The sequence below is a fragment of the Nelusetta ayraudi genome, unplaced genomic scaffold, assembly GCF_046127955.1.
Source record: "Nelusetta ayraudi isolate G7.1 ecotype Tasmania unplaced genomic scaffold, CSIRO-AGI_Nayr_v1 ptg000076l, whole genome shotgun sequence".
In the NCBI taxonomy this organism is placed as follows: Eukaryota; Metazoa; Chordata; class Actinopteri; order Tetraodontiformes; family Monacanthidae; genus Nelusetta; species Nelusetta ayraudi.
This window is the reverse complement of record NW_027466126.1, coordinates 1,346,669-1,373,681: the sequence shown is the minus strand read 5'-3', so window position 1 is coordinate 1,373,681 and position 27,013 is coordinate 1,346,669. Positions and strand designations below refer to the sequence as shown.

General features: G+C 46.4%; 2 protein-coding genes across 3 annotated transcripts; both read left to right on the top strand.

Annotated features, from left to right (window-relative positions):
* The first annotated feature begins 1,906 nt into the window (after positions 1-1,906).
* Positions 1,907-20,039, top strand: prrc2b (proline-rich coiled-coil 2B). 2 transcript variants are annotated; one of them, XM_076043625.1, is made up of 31 exons: positions 1,907-2,086; positions 4,311-4,488; positions 4,601-4,778; positions 4,972-5,074; positions 5,504-5,567; positions 5,729-5,872; positions 6,405-6,718; positions 6,958-7,082; positions 7,167-7,330; positions 7,674-7,755; positions 7,849-8,023; positions 8,500-8,845; positions 8,946-9,166; positions 9,584-9,785; positions 9,878-10,082; positions 10,178-12,214; positions 12,325-12,488; positions 12,637-12,749; positions 12,852-12,993; positions 13,223-13,299; positions 13,428-13,715; positions 13,809-13,910; positions 14,019-14,211; positions 14,305-14,402; positions 14,735-14,856; positions 14,947-15,184; positions 15,292-15,459; positions 15,546-15,625; positions 16,165-16,237; positions 16,503-16,712; positions 17,492-20,039. In XM_076043625.1, the coding sequence occupies exons 2-31, from the start codon at positions 4,374-4,376 to the stop codon at positions 17,657-17,659; spliced, it is 6,711 nt and encodes a 2,236-aa protein (XP_075899740.1). In that variant the 5' UTR covers positions 1,907-2,086; positions 4,311-4,373; the 3' UTR covers positions 17,660-20,039. The 2 variants fall into 2 exon arrangements, with proteins under 2 accessions (XP_075899740.1, XP_075899739.1); XM_076043624.1 differs by lacking the exon at positions 1,907-2,086 and adding an exon at positions 2,215-2,486 and having other exon boundaries at positions 8,946-9,169.
* A 3,086-nt stretch (positions 20,040-23,125) lies between these two features.
* edf1 (endothelial differentiation-related factor 1) lies at positions 23,126-25,888 on the top strand. The gene is made up of 5 exons (XM_076043630.1): positions 23,126-23,379; positions 23,922-23,973; positions 24,160-24,320; positions 25,041-25,134; positions 25,253-25,888. The coding sequence occupies exons 1-5, from the start codon at positions 23,302-23,304 to the stop codon at positions 25,312-25,314; spliced, it is 447 nt and encodes a 148-aa protein (XP_075899745.1). The 5' UTR covers positions 23,126-23,301; the 3' UTR covers positions 25,315-25,888.
* Positions 25,889-27,013: the final 1,125 nt, after the last annotated feature.

Here is a 27,013-nt window from a genome sequence, read left to right as displayed (position 1 = left end):
AAGGTGGCCTGTTGACATTCGTCACGACGTTTCTGGCACCATTCATGAAAGTTGATTTTGTTTTCTTCTCTTCTAAAATATTATATTCTTGTATAGTTACACATTAAACACTGTCTTCCTTGTCATTAACCCTCAAATGAATAAAACCTAACGACCTTTGATGTAAAGCTCCAATGAAAATGAAGTTTTATTCCTCCGAACATGGTAACATTTTTTTTCTTTTTTGGTCAGCTAACACGCCGTGTATATTGCAGCAATATGTGAGTGTCGGCGTGGTGGTTTCTCGTCTTCACAGCCATTTCCTGTCGTACTTCTCTTAATGCTGAAAAAAAGAGTGGCTGAGAGGAAACAACAGCAACGCAATGGTGTCTTCGCGCGCGTGTGTGTGTGTGTGTGTGTGTGTGTGCACGCTCTGACACAGTTCAAACAGAAGGATTGGAAACAGCTTGCTGCAGTGCTGTGTCACACACAGAGACATGGGGTAAGTGATGCTGTCTGTGACGCGACGGTGACATGAAGACATATTTAGGAAACCTTGTAAGAAATTTTAATTTGGAAAAAAAAAGTTTCTAATTTCAAGACAACAGAAAGAATGCAGAAAGATTCCTTACACAACTGCGTCTGTCTTACACTTTGATTCTGCAGTTTCCCCCCTTCTGACATGTGGCAGAATAAAAGGAGGAAGTTGTAGTTTTCTGCGGCTCTATGGCATGTGAGACTTTCAAGCTAAAACAAGCTAAAAATAAATAAATAAAGATTTTAGAAAAAAAAAACCCAGCTTATCTCAGTACAGGTCTGTTCCTCTCGTCCCATATTCCAAGGCCTCCACAACACTGTGAGGCAAAAACACCCAAAATATCCCAGTGAGTAAGTGAGTGCACCAGGGAGCCGGCAGGCATGTTTCAGCCTCGCCGGGTCTGTGCGGACGGACTCAACAGATGCCATGCGGCCTGCTGCTGCAGCTCTCGTGCCACCTTCTTCAGGTACATGTGCAAGAGGTCACAAACCTACCGCGGGTGCTACAGACACCAGCGGGAGAGCCCGCAAAATGATGCAGTTGCTTCTGTGGGGCTAAAATCAACCTCTAAAAAAAGCACAAAGGTAAATTAACTTGAGCCAACGGCTCTGCTTGTTTATTTCTATTTTTTTTTTTTTTCAATCTCTTTGGAACAAACAATAGACTGAACTCTGCACCGACATGTGACCTCATTGATGTCATTTCATGAGGTCAATTTTAATCAATAGCGAAACTAGATTAGCTTCTCACGAAGGGCACTGAGACCATGGTGGGCTAAGTGCTCCCTCTACAGGAACTTCAACTCTGTGATGCGCGTACATTTTATTTATTTAGCTTTTTTGCGTGCTCTATTCATTTAAAATGCATATTAGTCAGTGTTCTGTATGTATGTATGTGCCTAAAAATCCGTACAGGCCCCCACCGCCGTGGCTATATTGAGCAGCATCTACTGGTTTTGACTGCATATTGCAAACAAGCTGTCTTTTTTGTGTCGTGCTATGCATTCGCAGACATGTTTGTTACAGCTACAACAATGATAGACAATCTGTTTGGTTGGACGAGTCATAGAAAACAGGCTACTTCTGTTAAAAATAAAATAAAATATGAGCGGCAGTTTTTCTATTCTTAGCATCATATATTATCTGAACTATAGCTTTGTATTTTCTATTTCTCATTATGCCAGTGACTCGTCAGTCAATGGTAAACATACGGTCACTGATACTGAGGATTTAAAAACTTGCTTTTGCTTTATTTTAGTGGACTTGGAACGTTTTCAACCGCGTATTATAGGAACTTTTCTGTAGTTCCCAAAATTAACCAGCTGAGGGCAGTCGTCATGTTTGACTCGCGCTGTTGGGTGGTGACGTATGACGCTCGTACGCGAGCCCTTGTAGCCCGTACACAGAATCCTGTTCATTTCAGGCCGGGTAAGATCCCAGCAAAAACACCGCAATCGGTTCAACCTATGAAGATTGGGCTTTACAATCGCCATCCATCCTTCGATTAGGCACCAGTTTGTGGAATTAAATCACTCTAACTGATCAGAAGGAACACTACGTCTCTCAATCGGTGAGTTATGGGCACTGAATGTTGCGTGAAACGTCCACTTTTGCCTGTGATCGCGGCTGTCTAGTTTTATTGTTGCTTTGTTCTGCGAAGCAGCCATTTTTAATCGCCTTGTCCTACATTTCCATCCCCATCGACTGACCGAACGAAAGCCAGAGAAAGGCTGAATTTTTTCCTCACTTCCGTAGGAGTGATTTTGTACGTTTTCACCTGGAAACATAACGTCGAATGGTGCCAAATTCTGCAAAAGCAAAGAGCCCTGGCCTGTCAAGGTTGTTTTTGAACGTTTGAGTGGACGTCAAGCTGCATAGCCATTTCGCTAGCGTGTGAGCGAGCTCAAGAGTGTGGAAACTACCTAGCTTCTACGAAGAGCGTTTGACTGTTGTTATTCTAAAACTCGAAGGTGAAAAGCAGAGCCTAAAGCATCACACACACTACGGGACAACGTATGCCACCAAGTAATGTTTGAATCGTCAGGGACGTCGCTCACTGGTATTAGATGTTTACATAGCACCCTAGCCACAAGCTAATGTTAGCATATTTACGGGCGACGTCCAGCAACTGCATCTTGAATTCCCGTTGACATTTGTGTCGCTTTATTGCAAGTTAAGATATTATTTGGTCATCGCAATAGACTGTCTGACTTTTCAAGACGATTTGTACGTTTTGCATCTGCATTTTTTTTAGTTCAGCAAAATTGAAGTTGTCAGTAGAATGCGCTTCGGCTAGCGTTAACGTTAGCCGTGCATACGACGCGTTACACAAACGTAAAACGTAGTGGTCATTATTCTGGTATGTTTGTCTCTCAAATAGCTTTCGTTTTCGTAATTTATTTAGCGTACGTGTAATTTTTTTGAACGTATATGATTGAACCACAAGTAATGGTTTGTCGTCATTAGCTAGCTGCCATGGCTGTTTCATTACCTCGGCGTTTACTAAAGTCAGTCTGCTGCTTGTACTGATTACAGACTTATACCTAATACTATATTGTGCTATACTAAAGTCTGTGTTGGCGAGTATTTAAAAAAATATATATATATATATATATATATATATATATATATATATATATATATATATATATATATATATATATATATATATATATCTTTTTTTTCTTCTGAGTTTGTGTTGCACATATCAATATTGGTATAACGGAAGGCTTTTCGAGGTGTTCCGGTAAAACGGCGTCGAGGCCTCACATCATATATTTAATACGCTGCTCAAGCAAAAGAGAAAACAGTTACCCCTTAATTTTGCTTTGTAGACGAATTCGTTGAGTGTGAAAACTCAGCCAGTGCTCGCTAATTCCCCAATATACGCCCTCGTAGTCACACAAATAAGATTAAAGTTCGTTTTGCTTAACTTCTCCCTTTTATCACTTTAATAATAATAAAAAAAAAAAGGTGGCGGCAACAGAATGGCTTGCCTTGAACGCGTCACAACATGTTAATTAAAAGATGTCGTGTCAAAATAGTCACTGTTGTGCACTGCCTGATTTGATTATCTTTGACTAGATAATTTCATTTTCCTTGCATGGACATTTAATTGACTGTCTTGGGTCGTTTGAACCATTATAGCTGTTCGATGTTGTTAATTAAGCACCGTGACAAATACATTCTCAAGAATGAAATAGCCATGTCAGTTTGATGTGTACATGTACTTGTGTATTTATGTGTTTGTGTTGACGGTTTATTCATTCCTGGGATTGTGACTTGTGGTTTATGGCCTTGGTAAATGCAACCAATAGCTCTATGGTAGTGGGTCATGGTTATGTTGGAGCAGACTACTGTGCTATGTTTGTCAAGTTGGCAAGTTAATTTAGACAAATATTTTGCAGGAAGAAAAAGTGTAATTAAAAACAAAAATGAGTATGTTGAGTTGTTTTTTTTTTTAATCGTTTTGCTAAATGATATATATGTGTGTCGTGTTTAGGCTGGGATCAGTGTTTTAGGTAATAACCAGTTACTTTTTTTTGTGACTCACAAAAATAAATGAGAGAACTTCAACCTGTCTTAACAATGGAATCCCACAACTTACACGTGATGTGTAACACTGAGCTTTAAAACCATGGCTCCTTCAGTTGTCAGATGTCAAGTACACAACAACCACCTTTTTGCACGTAGATTCAAACCAAACATTGTTTTTCAGAGTCACACGAGGGTGAACGTTTTTGTCAACGAATACCTCACGTATCTGGGTTAAGGCATCTCTCTTGTCTTTGTAGAATCTGAAGGAAATTGGAAGAGGAGCAAAGAAAAATTTCCATACTCGATGACATTACATCGCAATGTCAGATCGTTTGGGGCAAATAACCAAGGCCAAGGATGGGAAAAGCAAGTATTCCTCGCTCAGCCTATTTGACAAGTACAAGGGAAAATCAATAGAAACTCAGAAAAACACAGGTAAGACCCATTTTTTATCGCAGTGATTTTTTTTTTTTTTTTTTTTTTTTTTTACATCCCTGTTGTGTATCAAGCCTCTCATCACTTGACTGCCTTGTGCGTTGTCTCCCAGCAGTTCCGCGACATGGCTTACAGAGTCTTGGCAAAGTGGCCACAGCCCGGCGCATGCCCCCGCCTGCTCACCTGCCGAGCTTGAAGTCTGAAAACAAAGGAAACGATCCCAACGTGATTATTGTGCCTAAAGACGGTACAGGATGGGCGAACAAGCAGGAACAGCCAGAGCAAAAGAGGTTTGTTGAGAGAAGTGGTGTTTACATGGATGCTTTTGGTTTTTAATTTTATGTGCGCAGTCGACAAACGGCTCTGGCCGTCGTTCATCATTAAAGCCGTATGCTTTTGTCCTCCTCAGAAGTCCAGCATTGCCACCATTTGAAGTCACTAATTGTTTTCACCGAATTCTCCACATTTTCTCCCCTTTTGTAGTTCTATTGCATCAATACCACAGCTGCAGGAGTTGCAGCCGCAGCTGGCTTTACAGAAGTCTGTCTCCAATCTTCAGAAGCCGTCGCTGGTAGTAAACCAGGAGGTGTGTATTTGTGCTTCAACCCATGTTCCGCCACAAACATCTTGTTGTTTAATTTGCCCCACGCCAGCATGCAAGTTCTTACCATTGATTTCTAAAATTGAAAAGCAGTTTGAGACTTTAAAGTATCGGACATTTTTGTGTGTGACATTGCTGGTTTGAGGCTGTCTGCTATGACTCAACTAAAAGCAGTTTTAACTGCAACAAAAAACAACAAGGTTGTCTTGTCTGATAGTGGAAATTTTATCTGCTCCATTCTGCCTGAGATTTTCCTCATTTTTTTCTGGCTGTGTGTCGCTGATTTAAAAGCAGCTGCAGCTTTACTTCATTTGCTCTAAAAAATAATTTATGTATATCGGAAAAACACTTTAGAGTCTGCAAAATATTTTGTACATTCAGTCTGTGACCTGGGTTTGTTATTCATTTTTACAGAACACGAACACAGGTGGACCAAAACAATGGGCCCAGCTAAATGGAAAGGCAGTCGAGCAAGATGGTGAGTCATCTGACCCGCATGTAACGAAGAGCGCCGCGTTTTCAGCATCAACTCCATCACCCTGATGGAACACACGCTTTTGCCAATTTTGTCCGGATGTCGCCTGGTCGCACAGATCCATCAAAGTGTATTGTGTTCACTCTTTTCTTTGTCGGCATCAGGTTCAAGGGCCTCAAACCGACTGCAGCCCTTCTCTCACGAGGAATTTCCCACACTGAAGGCAGCTGGAGAACAGGACAGAGCTGGCAAGGAAAGAAGCGGCTTCGATCCGTCGTATGGGCCCGGACCAAGCCTCCGCCCCCAGAGTGAGTCTCACCTCTCTCGGGCTGGCAGCCTCAAAAACCATTAAGTGTTGTTATAGGGCCCTAAGGAGTTAGCATGTTTTTTTTTTAAAAGTCTACAATATTTTTTTTCTTATGTTGTTATACTTGTTTGTGTATATTTATGCAAATCTTACCAAGATAGTGTTTGCAGCAGTGGTTTTCTTCTTTTCATATGAGCCATTTGCATGTATCTGCATGTTTCCACTCCGCATTAAGTTGACAGAATTCCTCACAGAAGCTGCGTTTCCATTACCCCTAGAATTGTGCAAGACAAGATTTTATGAGAATTATGGCTGATGTGCTTCACATCATTCAATGGAAACACCTGCAAATCGCAATCGTACTTTACTTTGTCGGAATTTTAGAAATATTGCTTTTATTTTGCGAAAACCAGTAATGGAAACGCAGCTATTGCAGTGCCACGCAAGTTAAAATGAACCCGTCCATACGGGCCATTTTGATTAAGTTAGATTTTGACATTTCCAAAAAAAAATCTCCCTTTTTCCACCTGAAGATGTGACGAGTTGGCGGGAAGGTGGTGGCAGGAACCTTCAGCCCTCGTCCTTGACCCTCGGCCTCCCAGCAGAGGCTGAGGTTAAGCTCACTGCCCTGGGTGACAGTGGCACCCCTCCAGCCACCTCTCACCCTTCCTCCACCACCGGCACAACCTCCTGTAGCATCGCGACGGCTCCGTCTCCAGTCCCCGAACCCAAAGAGCCCTCCCTGCGACCCGCCCAGCCCATCCGCAGAACAACCGTCCCTACTGCCCTGCAGTACCAGCTTCACCACACCTCTACTGCTGTTTATCACGACATGTTACCTGCATTCGTAAGTACTGACTGACTCCACTGAGCCGCTGTGTCCCCTTGAAGCTCCCAAGAGCTTCAAGGGGACATGTGCACATAAATTGAGGACTAAATAAATTATGCAGCGCACATTGCTAGCATATGACGACATCCAGAGTAGAAAGTGATGTCACTGCGCCCTCTTTTCCTCTGTGTCTGTGCTTTTGTTCACAAAATAGTGATGGCTGAATTCTCAATTCTTTTTGGTTCCCCTGCTTCCAGATGTGCTCCAAAGACACGCGCGAGACTCCAGGTGCAGATCACGGTCCCACCACTGTTGCAGCACCAGCTCGATTCGACAGCAAGCCGGCCTTCAGGCAGGGCTACGCCAAACCAGAACTTGTCAAGTGAGTATACTGATGATGAGTACACAAAGATGCACCCGCTAGCGCTCAGGCGTTAATTTGTGTACGGACCGTCTCTCGTTGCAGCGGAGATGTTAAGAGGGAGAACCGCTTTGTGCGCGCTCCACCTCGCCTCACCACCCAACCCATTCGTAGGCCTGGCGACAGGCTGCAGCGCCCAGCTATCATCAACCCCGAGGACCTGAAGGATCTGGATGAGCTTGACAACGACTGCGAGGACGGATGGGCCGGTGAGTTCATTTTGGGCTTTAATATCTGATCGTTTGTGTCGGGAAACCAATGAAGACAGGCCAGAACTTAACCATCACTTTAATGTGTCTCTTATGATTTCTGGTGTCTATCTGCGCTGGCAACAACAGTTTCTGTCCCTTTGAACGGTTGTTTTTAAGCTATCCACAAGAAAGTGTTCTGGTATTGCAATGTAGATGACTTTTGTGAATGTAAACAGTGCTTACAGGGATCCGCCTCTCTTTAACTACTTCGCAGTATGGTTGTTATCTAGCTGAGGTACTGTTTGTCAAAATGCAGGTCTTCTGTATGCGGCACTCTACATTTCTGACTGTTGTTTTTCAGGACTTCACGAAGAAGTTGATTACAGCGAGAAGCTCAAGTTTAGCGATGACGAAGACGAACACGGCGATAAAAACAAGATGTGGTGAGAGCTTTGTAAATCCTGGCGAGTTCATGCTCAGACTTGCAGCTCTGGAGGATTCCTCGTTTAATTCATTTTAAATCTCCTTTCTTTCAGGAACGACTGGGATAGGGAGCGTGAGAGAGACGCTCAGCGAGACTGCCAGTCCTCCCTGAGTTCAGGGGAGGCCTCCTACCCCCAGGAGGGCCCAGAGGACGGTTACTCATACCCACATCACCATCACGACCCTCGCAGGAAGACTAACGGCAGATACCTCTCTACGGACTCTCCGGTAACCACGCACCCAGCTGTGTTTTTACACTGTCATCTTCCTTTTGAGATTACTCTTCTCACATCAGCGCATGATGATGTTGTCCACAATCAAACAGCCCATTTCTCTAAACTCCTCTGTCTGTATTAGGCAACACATTATGTAGCATTTGAAAACTATGCACCTTTGAATGTCCTTGGATAAAGCAGTCTTCTCAACTGTGAAAGAAAACCTTGGCGTAACCATAGAGATCTGTCTGGCTACTTTCCACTTGTCGAGTTTGGCAAATGAGAGGAATGCGACAGACAAAATCAAAGTGCAAAATATGCTTACAGTTCTGCCAGTTTCAATGAGAGAAGTCCATCAGATAATTTCCAAAACTTTCTGTGAAACACTGTAGAAGATTTTCGCGGAATGTTTTTTTTTTTTAGAGTCATGATTGTCAGAGCAAATATTTCTGGTCTTCTGATCAGTCGGTGTTCTTCTTTCATCTGCAGGCCCAGCAGAAAAACCAAGGTGAGCCGCTGCCAGAACAGGAAGATCATCAGCGCCAGTCTCAGAGTCAGGGACCGGCAAGGGCAAAGTACGTGTCACCCGAGCTGTCGGAGGCTGTGGAGAGAGCTCGCAGGCGCAGGGAGGAGGAGGAGCGGCGTGCGCGTGAAGAGCGCTTGGCCGCCTGCGCCGAGAAGCTCAAAAAGCTGGACGAGAAGTTTGGGAAGACGGAAAGGCAGGCGTCAAGGTCGGAGGAGGGGCAGAGAGAGGGCGACGGAAAAGAAGTTCCACTGTCGCCCATCAGAGAATTCACCAAATGCCAATATGAGAGCTGGCAGTATGGCACTAAAGGTAATTTCAAATACACCTTCAAAGTTTCTTTTTCAAATAAGTAGATATTTTCCAATTGGACGGCTTAACTCTTAACCTGCTCTCGTTTGTCATTTTACAGACGCGATCGAATACCCCCCCAACGGCTCCCCTGGCCGTAGTTACCGCGAGGAGACGACCCTGTCCAACTACCGTGGCAGCGAGGATGAGAGCCAGGAGCCTTCCTCCCCCTCAGGCGACTACAGCGGAAGCCATCCCGCCAAATCAGCCCCGTCCCGCTTCCAAAAGCAGCCGCAGCCGCAGCCGCAGCAGCACCAACACCAACACCAGCAGCAGCAGCAGCAGCAGCAGCAGGTGAGTGTCAGTCCATTGGCCTGAGACCAAAGTCCTTGTCCTGATGTATCCTGGCGTATCCTGATGTATCCTGGTGTCATAGTGGCTGCCGAGAGAAACGTTTTAAATTTTGTCCTTGTGGTTGATGTCATCACAATGCTGCATGTACCCCTTGTAAATCTACTTACCATCAAAGTGAGCTGTCACTTGTTCATTCTCGCAATGGTATTTTTTTGCAGCTATTTGTTGGGTATCTCATAAGACTACCAACTTTGTATGTTTAGCATGTGTGAGGACATAAGACGGTACAAAAGCAAATCTGAATCTAAGAAAAGAAAATTTTGAACCATCAATGTAAATGGACCCATTTGCAGTTCTTGATGATGGCCTTACTCTTACCCCCCCCTGTTTTTAAACATCATTCAGGAGCCAATGTACAAGATGCAGCACTGGCAACAATCTGGTCACCCCGCCCCCTCTGGCTCCGCCCACGCCCAGAGAGGCTACTATCCGCCGCACGTGCTCGGATTTGATCCTCGCTGGATGATGATGCCGCCCTTCATGGATCCGCGCATGACCCAAGGACGGTCTTCCGTAGACTACTACCCTGGTGCTGTCCACTCCTCAGGTGACTACCAATCAAGACGTACCCCTCCCCCACCCTCTCATTATAAACTAGCAGCATTTCTATGTGTTTACACTGCTCTGTGTGTTGCGCAGGCATGATGAAACCCATGGTGCACCAAGAGCACTTAAACAGCCCTGGTTCTGATGAGGGATGCCACAGCAACATGCACCAGGAGAGAAGAGCTCCCTCCACTGAGCCCTACCCACTGTGGAACCAAGACGGCTACCCCTTGCGCAGCTTCACTCCGCCTTATCAGAGGCAGCACGAGAGCTCTGAGAGCTGCCAGCAGGATGACAGGTCTGTCACAGTGTGGCTCAGTCTGTAGGCTGTAGACATAAAGACACATTTCCTTAGGTGGGGACACCTGTTAATCCCGTCTCTGTTTCCCACAGAAGTGACAGGACCGGCTCCCAGCAGGACTCCTATGATGAGAGAGCTGGCGACGGCCTGAACCACGGCCAAGACGATTTCCACCATCAGTCTTACCAGAGCCGAGGCCCGGAGAGAGAACACCAGCACCATGACCAGGGTTTGCTGACCGCTGCCCAGAACCTCTCCAGGAGTCACGCCGACGGCGACTACCAGAAACAGGACTCGAGAGACAAGCATCTGAAGGACGGCTCCGAATCTCACAGTGAGACCTCGGACGGCTCCAAGGAAAACTGGAAAAGAGACGAAGCCCTGAAGCAAGACGGCGCAATTGGCAGCAACGCCCAGAGCCACTGGTCCGAGCCCGGTGTCAGCCAGCCGTCTGAGACCAGCGGGCGGCCCCTGACTCGCAGAACCGGGCCCATCAAGAAACCGGTTCTCAAGGCTTTGAAAGTGGAAGACAAGGAGAACGAGAAGCCCAAACCTCAGCCCGAGGAGAAGACCGTCCCCTACCGCCTGGAGAAGGAGGTCCTCACCAACGTGTACGACCTGAAGAAAGACAACCAGCCCCCCAGCAGCAGGCGCGTGGCCTCGCCCGTCGTCGAGAAGCAGCCTGAAGAGCGGCAGCGTCAGTCACCGCCTCCCGTCAAAACAGAAAGACCCCTGAGCACCCACAGCGACGACTCCCCCAAGGAGAGCCCCTGGGACTTCGCAAAGAGCCAGACGTCCCGAGAGAGCCAAGAAAACCGTGAGCCGTACGCTCCGAGACGCAACAACTGGATCTTCATCGACGAAGAGCAGGCGTTCGGCGCTGTCAGAGGCGCCGGCCGGGGTCGCGGCCGAGGCTTCAGGGAATTCGGCTCTCGGGGCGGAACCCGCGGCCGAGGCAGCGAGAGCCTCCGAGGAGCCTACAACAACGGCAACGGTGGCGGCAACGCCGGGATCCAGCGCACGGGCCGCGGCCGAGCGGCACCGAGGGACCTGGACAAGGTGGAGGAGTTCCAGAGGGGGAAGCCGCGCAGGCGTAACGTCAGCGAGACCCTGAGCGAAGCCTCCGAATACGAGGAGCTGCCCAAGAGGCGTCGGCAGAAGGGTTCCGAGAACGGAGAGGGCTACACCGAGCCCGGGGCCGACTCCCGCAAAGCCGACCGGGACTCCTGGCGCTCCAACAAGGTCTACGCAGACGACCAGGCGGCCTCCGACTCCAGAGACAAGGCCAAGGCCGGCAGGGGCTTCGGCGGCCGTGTGCTGCCACCGAGACTCAACACGACCGCAACGTACAGCCGAGGCTTTGGAGGATCCAGAGATACTTCCACCTGGCGGGGCCGCGGAGGCCAATTCAGCGGCAGCGGTGCCGGCGGCGTGCAGGAGAACGGCTATGCCCCCGGAGCCGAGGCGTCCTACTCCCGCCGGCCGCCGGCCGAGCGCGACGCCCTCAAGTACCCACCGAAGTTCACCGGCTCCTTCGTGGAGAACGGCACGGAGGACCGCGAGGGCGAGTGCTACTTCGACAGCGACAACCCCGACCGGCAGATGCTGAGGAGGCGGCGCCCGCCGCGCCAGGAGAAGGCGCCGCGCTTCCGCCGCTCGCGACCGGAGCCCGAGCCGGGATCCAACCAGTGGACCAGCGACGAGTACATCAACGGGGACTTCTCCAACCCCTGGCCCGCTCGGCCCAAAGGCGGCAGCGCAGAGGAGGGCTGGCCCGGCGGCCACTACCCCGGCCGCCCCAGCCAGCACGGCCAGGCCGAGGAGTGGGAGACCGGATCGGACAACAGCGACTTCGGTGACTGGCGGGAGAAGCGAGGGGGCGGGGCCAGCGGCCGTGAGCACGGCGACGCCCCCTCCGACTCCGGCCACAGCGAGCCAGGCTCCGGCGAGAAGAGGGAGCTGTGCAAGCGGAGCTTCTCCAGCCAGCGGCCGCTGGTGGAGCGGCAGAACAGGAAGGGGGAGCCGTCGCTGCTGGACGCCAACAAGATGTCACGCACGCCCGAGAATCCCCAGAGCGGCTCGTCCAGCAGGGCCGACAGCTGGCAGAACGGAGGCACGTCGTGTAAAAGGTGAGGCCGTCCTGACTTTCATAGTTATTCCACTTGTTCCATGTCTTGAAGGTTAATGTTTTGCACGAAGCGCCTCATTTAAACCTCCGTGTGTCTCCTCCCCCCTGCAGCAGGAGTCCGGATGAGGCGGCGCCGGTCTACGGCCTGGAGCAGCCAGAGGAGAGGGAACCCATCGAGGTGTCGAGGAAGAAACTAGACAAGGAACTAAAGCAAGGACCTGCCAAGACGGACATGCCCGAACCTCTGGGCCAGTATGAGCTCAGCAGCTACCCCAGTGAGTCCAAAGCCCTTGAAAGAGTCTGAAGAATAAAGATGAAACTAGAGCCTTGCTGTGTCATAGTCACCCATATCTATACCCACATCAAGTGTTAATTCTAATTCATCTACACATTCCTTTGAGTTAACTGCGTGTCTTTTTCCAGTTGAAGGAGACCCAGGTGCCATTTCAAATCCAGACGGCTACCAGGATGCCTTGTCGAAAAAGCAACGGCGGCCACAGGAGGAGGAGAGACGGAGGAAGGAACAGGGACCTTCTGTAAGTCGACCACAAGCTCGGTTCACATGCTTCTGATCTTCTCAAAACACTTCTCACAAAGTGTTAGCATTTGCTAAGAAGCGTCTCGTCGTCTCCTCTCAGGTCCCAGTGAAGAACAGGAACATCACATCCAAGATTCCTCCGCGCTTTGCCAAAAAGCAGGGCAGCATGAGCATCGAACAACCGGAAGAAACGCTTTCAGCCAACAACCTGGGAACTGAAATTTGGGAAACCAACAGCTCAGGTGTCACAGATGGATTCAGCTTTACTTCTTGTCCCTTCTTTCTTCCTATTTTGTCTCTTATATTTGCCTTTTAGTTGAATTGTTGATAAACAGAAAAAAATATTGCAGTCGTTGGAACTTTTATAATATAGCACACAGGAAATAGTACTTTCACAATTTTTTTCTGTATTCTAACAATAATTTTATTATACAGTACGTGTCCATTAATATTAGTCCATTTTGTTTGTAGCTCTTTCAGTCCAGTCTTCTGGAGGAGACTCTTGGACTAAGCAAGTGTCTTACACTGGAAGTGAACCCAACTCTGAGGTAAGAATCCCAACACGCTTCTCTCCAAAACTTCCAACCTGTCATTTTCAGGCTTAATCCTAAAAAACAGCAGCCGCTTGGAGCCCCATCACACAGCGATCCTCATTTGCCTTCTTTTCCCCCTCCAGGACTCTGACGCGGGCCCGGAGCAGACTAAAGAACAGCACAAACCAGGTCCCATCGGAAACGAGCGCTCGCTGAAGCACCGCAAGGGCTCGGAGGGAGTCGACCGGCTGGAGGGCGGCCCCATCACGCCGGTCAACGGCGTGGATCTCCACGTGGACGCCGTGCTGCCCGTGCCCCCCATCGAGTTCGGCGTCAGCGCCAAGGACTCCGACTTCAGCCTGCAGCCCGGCTCCGTCCCCGTGCCCGTGTCCAATCCCGTCAGCAAGCTCCAGGACGCGCTCGCCACCAACGTGAGCCATCGAATCGCTGCTTCGTTAGAGTCCTGCTAGCAGTGAGGCAGCCAGAGAAGTAACGACCTTTATCATTCTGATTTTGAATTGCAGACGGCTCTCAATCAGAGCATCCCCATGCTGCGCTCCAACCACCTGCAGCCCGGCATCAACCTCAACCCCATCTCCTTCCCCAACACTGACCTCACACTCAAGGTGAGAATCCTCTCTGTCAGCCAGCGCCTCTTTTTCCCTTTTTTTAAGGGGAAAGACAAAGTCTCCTCAAACTTCGGGCTAACTGGAGATGTTTCCTGTCCGTTCCAGATGGAGTCGGCCCGGAAGGCGTGGGAGAACTCCCAGTCCCTCCCCGAGCAGGGCTCGCCTGGGGGCGGGGCCTCGGGTGTTCAGCCCCCATGCAGTGTGGGCTCCTCCAGCGGCGTCAGCTACAGCTCCTTTGGGGGGGTTTCCATGCCTCCCATGCCGGTGGCTTCAGTCGCACCTTCCATGTCCATGCAAGGTACAAACACCACTGCCTTGCCTGGCTTCAGACCTGGAGAGAAAATAACAAACAAACGGAAACTTGAGGCCTCCTCGTTTTCCCACTTAACAGGAAATCACATCCCGCCTCTGTACCTGGACGGTCACGTCTTTCCCAGCCAGCCGCGCCTCGTACCCCCCACACTGACCCAGCAGCAGACCTACCAACAGGTAAGTACGCAAAACACAAACTGTAACAATCCCCTCGGACCTCTGTTGCTTGTTAAGTTTTATATTTTGTGCAGTTTTGTGAATTATATATTAAGTATTTTTGATTCAAACACCAAACAAAAAAACTAGACAACAGAACTAATGGAAAACAAATATTTGTCGGGTGCAACCTGACTGGCACCCCGGATGAACAATAGTGGTGAATAAATCAAACAAAATCTCTAGAACGTAATTGAACTAAAATCATAAACTGCAACAAAACACACTCTCAGAGGTTGTGCTGCACATTGACAGTATTAATGAACGTGGTGTGTTTGTGCGTCCCCCTGCAGGCGGCCCAGCAGATCCCCATCTCCTTACACACCTCTCTGCAGGCTCAGGCTCAGCTGGGGCTGCGAGGAGGTCTGCCAGTCTCTCAGTCCCAGGAGATGTTCAACTCCATCCCCCCCTTCAGGTATGATTTAAACCTCCCTCTCCACACTGATCTCTCTCTTGTATGCGGCGTGGCCTGGTGGTGTTCTCAACTCTTTGTTCCTTCCTCCAGGTCCCAGGTTTACATGCACCCCAACCTGTCCCAGCCCAACCCCATGGTGCTCTCGGGTGGGGGCCCCATCAAAGGCTACTCGGCCTTCCCTGGCATGCAGCCCTCCGACATGGTCAAGCCGCAGTCGGGCTCCCACTATCAGCCAATGAACGGCAGCCAGCAGCTGGTCTACGACAACCCGATGAACCAGGGGCCTGGGATGGGCTCCTCTCAGCTCATGGACTCCCAGCTCATCCAGGTGAGTCGGCCTCGTCCGGCCAGATCTCAGTGTATTTTAACCCCCATGCTGTCGCCGGGTTCTCTCTCCTTTTCCAAATTTTAAATGAAAATCTGCTCTCGGATCAGGTGACCATGCCCTTGCCCGGCTCCCAGCTGCGCTACGGCTCGGCTCAGCAGCACCTCATCCTGCCTCAGTCCATCCAGCTGCAGCAGGGACAGAACCTTTCAGTCGGTGCTCCACGACGAATGCTTCCGCCCGGCTCCCAGCCCGGCGTCATGGGCGGCGGCCGAGAGGTGGGACCCGTGTTAGCATAGAGTGCATCCTCTCCGCACCAGGCGCAGGCTTCCTAACCAGCATTTTGCCGTTGTGCTCGTCTCAGGGCTCACAGATGGAAATGAAAGGCTTCCAGTTTGCTGACAAGCCCAGCCACTCCCCAGGAATGTCTGGCGGCTCTTACAGGTAAGCGGAAATGACTTGTGCATCAAAAGCCAATCAAACGCCTCTCCTGTAGGAATGCAAATTGTCAATTAATTCATTAATCGTTAGTTGACTGATCTTTCTGATCGATTAACGATTCATTGATAAGCTGCGATTTTTTCCTGAACACCTAAATTTCACAATGAAAAATATGTCAGGAACACATTATTTAACCCTTGAATAATGTTGAGGGACCAATGTGACCCATTTTTACATTCGAGAACAGCAAAAACACCCTCAACATTTGTCCTCTGACTTTAAGTTGACTTCTAATGGGTCACATTTCAACTTTACTTTGACCATCACAGTATCTACAGGTGAATTGCTCTTTCCTGCCACTACACTGTTATATTAACTACCCGTGTAAAAAAAATATTCAATTAAATACGACTAATTTAATTTAATCGATTAAATTCTTAATTGACATTTAATCGATAATCGATTACTTGTAAACATTCCTAGTTTCCCATCATCCGCTCATCAGAAATCTCCTGTTGTGCTCCTGTCCTGCTCTCCACCAGGCCTGGATCAGCCAGCCCCAGTGGGAAGCCCTCTGGCCCTGTAGGCCCACTCCCAACACACTTCCCCCAACAGGTACTGGCGCATATGTTTTTTCAAAGGACCTGGAGTTTAAAGACAGACTAATGCTTGATTCTGTTTTTCTTCAAACGTCTGCACCCGCACCTGTCTGTTATGCTTGGATCCAGTCTAAAGATGCCCTGCAAAATGTATAACTGACACGCTAATGTTCTGTCTATCCGTTTTATTTCCCACCATCTCATCGACCCCCATTGTCCCTCCTTCCGTCCCTCCTTCCTTCCCTCCATCCCTCCCTCCGTCCCTCCCTGGTGACCATCAGGTCCCCCCTGGTCAGGGTAGCATGGTGATGCACATGCGGCCCCCCACCACTGGCCCTTTCCCCAACCCCATCCAGAGACCCGTCATGCAGCTCAACAAGCCTGTCATCATCCGCTCCCCCCCTTACCCCAATCCCGGCCGTGACCCTTCCCACTCCAACCCTCCCTCTGCCCCTGAGCCCCATGTTAAAGGGCCAGAGGATGGCATGAAGGTGAGCCACCCCCTGTAAATATAGGTAATGCCACTTTTTTTTTCCTTTTCTATACGTCTGTTTATTTTTAGCATTGGTTCAAAAGTGCAGCTGCAATTAAATCTAAAATATGTGCTTCTGAGTAAATCATTTTGGTATTGTTAGATTGCAGCGTGATATTGCATGTTCATTTTTAGCTTTGTTGTAATGTCAATACTAGTAATAATGTATGTATAGACAAGACTGAAGTGACCTCCTTTGAACAAAAGATGTAGAAGTATGGTGTAATGATAGGTGGAAATTATTCACCTATATAGCGATAGTGAAAACTACTGGTCATATATGTTGTGTCAAAATGTGTGTGTAACAATGTCAGTTAATTTTCTACTCTAAAGTCCCAATGTTAAGTTTCACTCTACCTGTGTTCTCCAACGATGTTTCCCCGGGGAAAAAAAAGTCTAACCCTTTTAGCTGTGGCTAAGCCCTTTGTGACATCACAAAGAGCTAAGCGGGTTAGTCACGAAAAACCCCAAGCTTATGTTCCATTTTGTACAGGTACAAAACGAAATGACTAGTTTTAGCCAGAAGCTAAAAGGGGGAAGTGAGGAGGATAAAATATTTCCAGGTCGTCAGTTGTTCTGTTGTTGATCTGGAAGCGCGTGCAGTGTGGGGACCCTCCAAGCACTGCAGGGACCCTCCAAGCACTGCAGACGCTGTTTGTCGACGCCGACTATGCTTTTTCAGTGTCTTGTGCCACCGGACGCAAGCCCTGGGTCTCAGTTCGCTCTTGTGCTCCGCAGGCGAAGAGCATGCGCGACGTGCGCAAGGCCGTGGTCGAGGGCAAGACACCGCCAGGGGCCATGACCAGCAAACACCCGGAGCCCCTGCCCTCGGCGGGCCAGGCCAAACCAGCACGCACCGGAGCCATCAAACCCCAGGCGGTCAAAGTGGAGGAGGGCAAGGCGTGACCCAATGGACCTTCGATATTCCTCGCCGCCCCCGCCAACACAAGCCCCGCCCCCTGGCCGAATGCCCAAGCTCCTCCCCCCCGATCCCTCCCAAGACCCGCGTTGGCCGATGGCGAGGGTTCCTCCAGGGAGACATCACGAGTTACTCCACCCGAACTGTCGGAACAGGACATTATTTCACAACACATAAAGAGATATATAAATATATATAAATATATACATAGACACAGTCTTTTAAGCAGATCTCTTCAAGGTTCTCTTTAATTTATTATTAGTCACTTTTGAGGGGAGACAAGAGAAGATATTTCTGTTTCTTTGTGTGCGTGTGAGTGTTTCTCTGCGAGGTGGGGATAAAGGAAAGCGGCCAACTCAGACAGGAGCTTCATTCTTCTTCTTTCTCCAAACCATTTTGCCAAACTGTATTTACTCCCCATTTATGGACTGTAGCCCTTAGAGCAAACAGACTTTTGATAAAGTCAGTGACATTTTATAAACAAATGGAAAAAAAAAAAAAAGCAGGGCACTTTTTCTTTTCTTTAATCATTGGCATCTCTTCTGGTAAATGAATTGTGCAGGTCATCGTCACCCACTCCTCCTCTCGCTAAAAGGACTTCTATTATCAACCCTGGACAGAGATAAAAAAAAATAAATAAAACAACTTAAAAATGAAATTCACGGACATCATTGCATGTCGACATGGCGAAAAAGTAAAAGTGCACCACCTTCTTGGAAATGCATTTTTTGGGGGGGCGTCTCCACCAGCCCGCGAGTTGTGCTCTAAAAAAAAAAGAAAAAGGAAAAAGAAAAAAAATTGGTAGAAATGACTTTTCTTGAAACAGTTTTTCTTCGCTTTTATGATCTGTTGCTCACTTTCTACTGTATGTAAATTGAAAAAAAAAAGAGAAAAGAATAACAAAAGGTGGACGTTTTGCCATAATCGTGTTGCTTCCATGGGAACGTCACCGGTGTTTATGCGGCGTGTGCATGTGATCTGCAGAATGTGTGTCAACTCACGGGAACTCCAGCCCTTAAAATAACTGAAATAAAGAAGCCGCTGTCAACCAGAGCTCGGCGGCCCGTCCCGACTGGGTGTCTGCCTCAGCGCCGTTCAGACGCTGCGTTCTTCGTGGCCACTGTAAAGAATCCTCCCCGACACCCCCACCCCCACCATAACTGACTGACACTTTGCGCTTTTTTTGTTGTTTTTTTTCCCGGGTGGGGGGGTTGTAACCAATACAATGGTCTGTTTATGAAGATGTGCTGTCAGTGATGGTTTTTAATGTCGCTCAACATAGAGGGGCGGGGGTTGCGTTCTCCTCCCCCCCCCCCATCCCTTTTGTTACGTACGTTTCAAACTCTTCTGTTTAAATGCCGCTTTTACAGCACTGTGGGGGGACCCCCCCCCCCCTATTTTTTCCACGAAGAGGACCGCTTCCCAATTTCTAATTCCGGATCCGTGGTATGAGGTGGCACTAGCAATAACTGCAACTTATCCATAAACACAAATCAGGGTCCAATTTGGGGGGCAGAGGTGTGTGTGTGTGTGGGAGGGGGGGGGGGGGGGTCTTTCAGCCTTGAATTCAATATACCCTCATGGCTTCAGCTTATGTTTTTTTCACTGCAGTTCCAGTGGACTACGAAGGACTTTTTTTTCTTTTTTTTTTTAAACTGCTTGTTCTGATTGAGGAAAAAAAAATGTGAAGCTGTTGGATAAATTGCTCATCTGTTCCGCTTTTGTTCTGTTTTGTTTTTTGTAATGGACACATTTCAGTTCCTCACGACGCTGATGTGATAGTTAAATGTTACTGCTTTACCATGAAAAAAAAAAGAGCTCCATAACACTACAAATTGTTACAATCTATCTTTATGACAGTGTTTTGAGTGGTATATATGTATATGCATACTTAACTGTACAGTGGAGCCTTTCCGGCAAGGGGAGGCTTTAACCCGCCTTTCATTTTTAGACATTGTGGCACTATAAAAGGGTTCAACGTTGAATTGTTCACCGTACTCTCAGAATGGACTGCTTTCACTCGTTGACAGGTTTTTATCGGGCTTGGAGTGTTATTTTGTTTTGTTTTGGCTTGTTTTTTTTGTTTTTTTTGTTTGTTTTTTTCCTCTCATCCCTTTGCTGCAAAAGATCTTGATGCCTATCATCAGTGTACCCGCACCATAATTTCACCATGACCTTTTCTTTTTTGTACTTATAAGATTCATATTTCATTTTGTCAGAGGACCAGTGCTTTCTACAGCTGATCCAACATTCTATTTATCCTATCTGATCTTTATCCTTTCAGATATTTGGTCATTACTCTCCCTTGTTTAAAAAAAAAAAAAGAGCTTATTGAAAGAAAAGAATAAAGCAGTTGTGATTTCTTAAGTGTACTGTTGTTTGTCTATACTCACTCTGGAAAGGCGTTATTATGGCAGCAGAAACAAGGAACTGTGTGAACACTTCTTTATCATTCAGTTGATTTCAAATATTACACTCAGTTGGCTGCATGATTACTCCTCTGTTTACATCCTTCTGCTGAAATTGATGCTTCGTTGGACTTTCTACGTGTTCAGAACATCACTTCACTATTTTAGCACACGGAGCAGTCGCTGGGTTGTAAAATGTGACAGAGGGGCCGGCGCAACAGCAGATGGCTGGAGTGTTTTGGTGACCCACCTCAGGAGAAAGGAAAAAAATATCATGGGATATGCAGAAAACATGTTGCTTCAACGACAACGGACAATGACCAAGAGCAAAGTTCCAACAACATCAGGTGTCTGAAGCTCCACAGTATTTAGCTCTTTATTGAAATGACTCTTAAAACACAGAGAGAGAGAGAGAGAAAAAATGAAATGCAGACATTTATTACTTCACGTGATTTCTTCAAGTTCGGCAGGCCGGATTAAACGCTTAATGGGCCGCATGTGGCCCCCGGGCCATAGTTTGCCCATACCTGCTATAGAGTGTCTGAGTCTGCACAACCCAAAGACAGATTTGCAGTCATTTTAGCCTTTGTGTTCCCCACCAATGACTGCAAAGTCTGCTCTTAAAGGGGCAGACCCCCAGAGTAGCGAGCACGCGTCTGAAGAACACACGCCAACACTTGAAGTTTGTGTGCTGCAATTTTTTTTTATTTGCAAACACATTGCTGTGTTTATTTTCTTGGATTATAAATGACCAGGCAGTGTAAAGCAACGCCTAATCGTCCACATTAATGTAAGAGCCAATTAATAACAACAGATGGGAATTTTGCTCGGTTACAGTCCAGCAGTTGCCGATACTCACAAAAGTTGGAACATCACCTTTAAGGAGACGCATCGTGACGTCACGCTCATCAAATTCCGGAGATTTTTGCAGGACGAAGAGGCTTGTCCGGACGGAAAAGGAAAAGCTTGAAGTTTTTTTTTTTCCCGTGCAGTTTTGTGAAACAGATTTGTGCGCACGGGGATTTTTTATTTCCGTAATCCGCGCCTCCGCCAATTAACGGTAAAGTCAACTTCACTTCTGTACGGAGCAGTTTTATCGACACCAACTTCTTATCTGTCCGTCTGACTGAACTGACCGACTGACTTTGTTGCACATGTAAACAACATGAAACGAATTACGCACTGCTAGCCATTAGCGTAGGTCATATTTTACACCGCAGTACAGTATCAACACGCTGCTCCCGCAAACAACAACCATCTGTTATCAGTTAAACATCCGGGACATTGGTTCGAATGCGAAGCGCACTTCAGTTAAAGAGTCCGTTCTAAAGCCCAGGAAGAAAACTGGAGAAAGCATTGGATGACTGACGAATGATGACTGGAGAGATGGATGAGTGGTATAAAAGGAAGAAAAAGGTTTGAACGTCTGCATTCTAATCGACTTTGAGGTGGTGGAGTACCTTTAGTAAAGGGCAGGGGGCAGCATTTCAAGCGTCCTGACAATCATTCGTGATATTTTCTTTCCATGATAATTAATCTGCTCATCCATCTGAGGTCATTCATTCTTCATCTACAGTATACCCGCTGTATGGATAGAATAATGTTGCACCTCTAGTCTCAGTCTGTTTCTTCGGAAGGTGCCAGAATGTTGCTTCTAAAGAGTAAAAGTTTGTCCCCAGAATGTCTTCCAAGGCTGGGCCGAGGCCCGACGAAGGCCTGATGATGATGCAGGAGCTTGATGACCGACTGAAAGAGCAGATTGACAAACTGGAGCATGTGCGCCTGGCTGCAGTTGAGCTCAAGGACAACTTGTCAGGGGTATGTAGTGTGGGCGTCCCGCAAGACATTCCTCATTGACGAAACCCAATTTCCCATAGGAGCCTTGTGTTTTTATGCCCACTCGTGCTTTTCAATCACAGAGCAATGGCGATCTGAGCCAGTCCATTGCGGACCACCTGGACTGGTTGAACCACTTGTCAGAGCGAGTGGAGAGCGTTCATATGAACACAACGGTGTTTGTGCAGGTGATAAACACTCTCTATTTAGATTTTAATGTGCAATCAAATAAATAAATAAATAAATAACTGCGGCTTTGGGCAACCTACTTTAAAAAAAAAAAAACCACAACAACAACGGTGTGTTAGTTCTGGTGTTACTTTATAAAAGACATTAATAGGTATGGTTGTCATGGGATCTATTCAAGGTCATGGAAAACCCTAAAATCAAGTAGCGATGCACTAACCTGTTTGTCTTGTGTGTCTAGATGAACCCTAAGCCTCGTGCCTGGGCGGGGAAGCAGGCCTCGAAACACGGCTACCGCTCGGGACGCCTCCACCAGGTGGATGATGCCCTGTCAGAATATGGCTGGTCCCCAATCCGCACACGACGAAACAGTGACGCTGCTTCTGAAATGTCTTGTAACTGGTGACCTTCGCAGCCTCCAGACATCTGCATAGCAAGACAGTGGCGAATATATAGCTCATCTCCTTCTCTCTGTGTACTTTTACATGTGGTTTAGTACTTTACATTTTGGTATGAGGTGTATTTTATGATACTGTTTTAATAAAGAAAAACTCCCCTATGCAAAAGGAAATTGTTTCCTCGCTTTATCAAGGTTACCTGTGAGGAATAAAAAAAAGAATTAGGTACATTGTAAGCGTTTATTTCCAAAAGCAATTCTTTAAAAAAAAGAAGAAAAGAAAATAGCTCAGTTCTGTTACCAACATTTGATCTATCTGTCTATTTGTGTAATTTTAAAATAAATCAAAATACTTCAATTCATTAAAACAGCCTCTACAAATGGGAAAAAGTAACCTCGGCAGCTAAATGTTTGAAAATTTGTTCTTCCTGCATATTTGAATTTTTTTTTATTTTTTTTTTTTAATATTATTATTTTGGTTTGATGACGTCTTCTACAAAATGGCCCTAACACCACTTACTTACTTATATTTGAATCAACTTTTAAATCTACTGTCTACAGAAATATAGGTCAGAGTACCATACCCCTGCCAGCAGAAGTCGCTGTCGGAACCCCATTATGTCACTGTCCGTCAGCGTGTTACAAATAAAGCTTTGGCGAAGCGTGAGGCAGACACTTCGCGAAGGAACGCTCGATTCTGCTCAAGTACCCACCTTAAAAGGGTATATTTTAAGCTAGTTGACTCTAGCCTATTCCAACAGCGTCAACAAACACTACAGGCATTTTGTGAAGCCCTGAAAAGATGGCAGAAAGCGACTGGGACACTGTGACTGTGCTGAGGAAGAAGGGGGTGCCGGCTTCCCAGGCCAAATCCAAGCAGGTTAGCTTGATCACCGCGTCTGTTTGGCGTTCGTTTCGGGGCAATCGCGCTGCTCGGATCACCGTAAAACATCTGATTGAAGAGCGGATGAATGTGTTTGATAGTAAGATGATAACATTTTGAATGTGTCGGGGTTTACGTTTACGTTGTGAGCGTAGTCGACGGACAAATGGTGACCATGTGTCGTAGTTGAGGCTAACAACAACACTGGACGGAACGCCGCTAGCAAGCTAGGCGGAACTAATGTGAAGTCAATTCCTCAAAGCGGGGTTTAAATGTTTCATAATGGAATACTAGTAGAAGTTTTTCCTATAACTGCGTTTCCTTAAACGTCAGCGTGGCCAAAGGTTAACTGATCCAACGCCATATTTGTAACTACACACTCGATACTGACTGACGCAACAGGCCGTCAATTATGATTCGTTACTCATTAACAACTACCGGACGTCTCACCAGTCTCCCGGTAACACCCATATCGCCCTTTGTGTTTGTTGTTCTTTCTAAATGTATAACTTGAATGTGTCTTACTTGTTTCGTTTTAGGCCATTGCCAGTGCTCAGAGACGCGGAGATGAAGTTGAGACAACCAAGAAATGTAATTTATTATTTTAAGATGAGAGAGAGAGATGTGTAAACATTGAACAAATGTCCCAGAGGAAAATAATAGGAGACAACTATTTGACCCACCTATGTTTTGTTTTTTTTTTCTTCTTCTTCTAGGTTTTATCAGATTTGTTACTTTGCTTTTGTGTTCACTGCACTGACGCTGCTTGTCATTCAGGGTCTGCGGGGCAAAACAAACAGCATCTGGTGACAAAGAATACGGCCAAACTGGACCGAGAGTCAGAAGAGTTGCACCACGAGAGAGTCCCGCTGGAGGTGGGCAAAGTCATCCAGCAGGGCAGACAGGAAAAAGGCCTAACCCAGAAAGACTTGGCCACTGTAAGTCAATACTGTCAAAATTCTATGTAGCGTTATGTGTATATATATATATGTATATATATATATATATATATATATATATATATATATATATATATATATATATATATATATATATATATATATTTTTTTTTTTTTTGTTTTTCTTACTGTGTTCTGTGCCAAATGTAGTAGGGATGCACTTTATGCGTTTTCCAAGCCGATACCGGTAACTTCCTGCTTTTCAAGTCCGATAACGGATATCATATTTGTTTATTAATTTTTTACATTTAGATTCGCCTGTAGTTTGTGCACACCTTGAAGTAGGAAAAACTGGAGATTTCTCCCAACCAAAGGTCAAGAGGTCACTACTATAACAGTCTCCTGAAATGAACATATTTATTTATTTTTGCAAACAAACAAACGGCGTGTGCATGGCACAAGAATGAGCACTGGATGCAAATGGCTGATAGAAAAAAAATAAAAATAAAGGCCTCCGGCACATGCATTAAAAAAAAATGCACGAGTACTGCAAACTGAAATGGTTCATTGTATTCTTAATCAATACAAAAATTCACTGACGCTCGGATCACATTTCGTGTCTTTGTCTGAAAGATTCTTTGCTCTTGGCAAGACTGGTTGTTTTTATTGCGAGGGTAAATTGTTCACTTTAGATGGTAATATCTCTCAATGATATCTGGTTGAACTACTAATGTCTTGGTGTTCAAATCTTTACCACAGAAAATTAATGAGAAGCCTCAAGTCATTGCAGACTACGAGTGTGGAAGAGCAATCCCCAACAATCAAGTCATGGGCAAAATTGAGAGAGCCATTGGTAAGAACGTGCTAAAAAAAAAAAAGTAATAATCAAAAAGTCACGGTGGTTATGACACAGCTGTATTTTAAAAAAACAACAACAATATTGTCATGAATCTATTTGTTCCTCCAAACAGGGCTGAAATTGCGTGGGAGGGATATTGGCCAGCCCCTGGAGCCCAGAACCAAGAAGAATTGAACACAAAGCCTCGAAATCAGCCCCCCCCGCCCCACCTTTCCCTCACTCCCCTCCTACTCCCCAACCCCTCCCTCCTGCTCCTAGACTCCCCCCCCCCTACTGATCCCCCTCCCCGGGCTGATATCACCTGCATCCTGTTCTAGGACCAGGTGCTCCCACTGCATCACGAGCTGCACTCTGACAAGTCATCAGAAAAAAAAACAACGAAAAAAAAAAACAACACTTTGATTACATAACCAATGAATGATCTAATGCCTTTTCTTTCCAGCGTCAGTCGAAGGTCTGTGCATTTTTTTCTCACTTGCATCTGCTTGGGCTTTGGCATGATAAGACCGGCCTTTTTGATAATGATGGTAAAATCATAAAAAGCAGTGAATTAGTTTTCATTAGCAGAGTAGTTTGATTAATCTGGGCATGATGTTAAGCCTGAACTTCTAGAATGCATCGTTCTGTTCATTTTTTTTTTTATTTTCACGCACTTGTTGGGACAGTGCGTGACTGTCATCAAAATGTTGGAATATTTTAAGCTGTGCTTTGTTTTGATCTAAAAATAAAGTTTGGCAATTAAAATGTGTTTTGGATGTGGATTTTTCCACTGCAGTACGAGTCTTTGCTAACAAAAGCTGATGGCAGGGCAGGAGGAGGAGGAGATCGTCATCAGATTAACCACCCACGTTAGTTTCACCCTATTAACACGACTGTCGCATTGCTTACAATCCACACTTTTACTAGTCAGAGGCACCAACAGACTTTAGGCCCACTTCCAACTTCCTTGTGGTGGTTTAATGCACGTGACTCTCCAACCTTTTTTATTTTATTTTATTTATTTACATAAGGACTGTAGAAGCAATTGGGATGAGAGGGGAAACATGATCAAGATCGTAAGAACAAGTCCAACTGCTTCATTTCCACTCTTCTGCATTAAGCTGACCTGGGCTGGACGACTGAAAACCTGCACAGACAGACTTTGCGATTACATTTAAAGGGACTTTAAAAGTTTACCATAATAACTCAATTTAATGCTCATGACTTAACATACAAACACAATGAAAGGGGAAACACGAGCGCTGTCGGCAAAGGCTAAATTGTGGTCGCGTACTGTGTAAATTGGCAGTTGGATCATAAAGTGAAACCCTGAAACTAAAGTGTAGTACTGCCGGTAGGTGTCAGTATATCACCAGAAATTCCAACGCAGTGTCTGCGGAAATCAAGATTTCGTCATCTTCTGTCGCCGTCTCTCAACTCCTTCAACTGATCGACCGCTTGTCTGAGTGAAACCCCTAAACAGGGTTTTTAGGACAAGTTCTCCGAAGAGGGTTCCACTCAAACCCTCGTCTTCAATTTTGGACCACTTCTTACCACATGCATTTGACTTTACTCATGTCAGTGTAAAGAGTGGTCTGTTCCTATTAAAGATTAATGGGCCTTATTGTTGTGGGCCAAAAAAAAAAAGAAAGAAGAAGACGAAGGCAGCATGGCGAGAGAGGAAACAGCGAGTTGGGCAGGACTGTTAGCAACTGAAGCTAAATGGCTTTTAGGACCCTTGTCAATTGAGAGACTCTCATTATTATTATTTTTTAAACCAGCCATTGGTATTTTTGCTGTTCCTTAAACCTAAAGCTGAAATGGAAACAATGGGGGGGGGGGGGGGGGGGGGGGGTCATTCTTATCTCCTGTTGGATCATTAAATTTGCTGAGG

Excerpts from the sequence above, each read along its gene's own strand:
- edf1 (XM_076043630.1), top strand. The coding sequence starts at position 23,302 with ATGGCAGAAAGCGACTGGGACACTGTGACTGTGCTGAGGAAGAAGGGG. Across the intron at positions 23,380-23,921 it reads CCCAGGCCAAATCCAAGCAG|GCCATTGCCAGTGCTCAGAG; the intron begins GTTAGCTTGATC and ends GTTTCGTTTTAG. Across the intron at positions 25,135-25,252 it reads CAAAATTGAGAGAGCCATTG|GGCTGAAATTGCGTGGGAGG; the intron begins GTAAGAACGTGC and ends TCCTCCAAACAG.
- prrc2b (XM_076043624.1), top strand. The coding sequence starts at position 4,374 with ATGTCAGATCGTTTGGGGCAAATAACCAAGGCCAAGGATGGGAAAAGC. Across the intron at positions 6,719-6,957 it reads ACGACATGTTACCTGCATTC|ATGTGCTCCAAAGACACGCG; the intron begins GTAAGTACTGAC and ends CCCTGCTTCCAG. Across the intron at positions 12,489-12,636 it reads TGAGCTCAGCAGCTACCCCA|TTGAAGGAGACCCAGGTGCC; the intron begins GTGAGTCCAAAG and ends GTCTTTTTCCAG.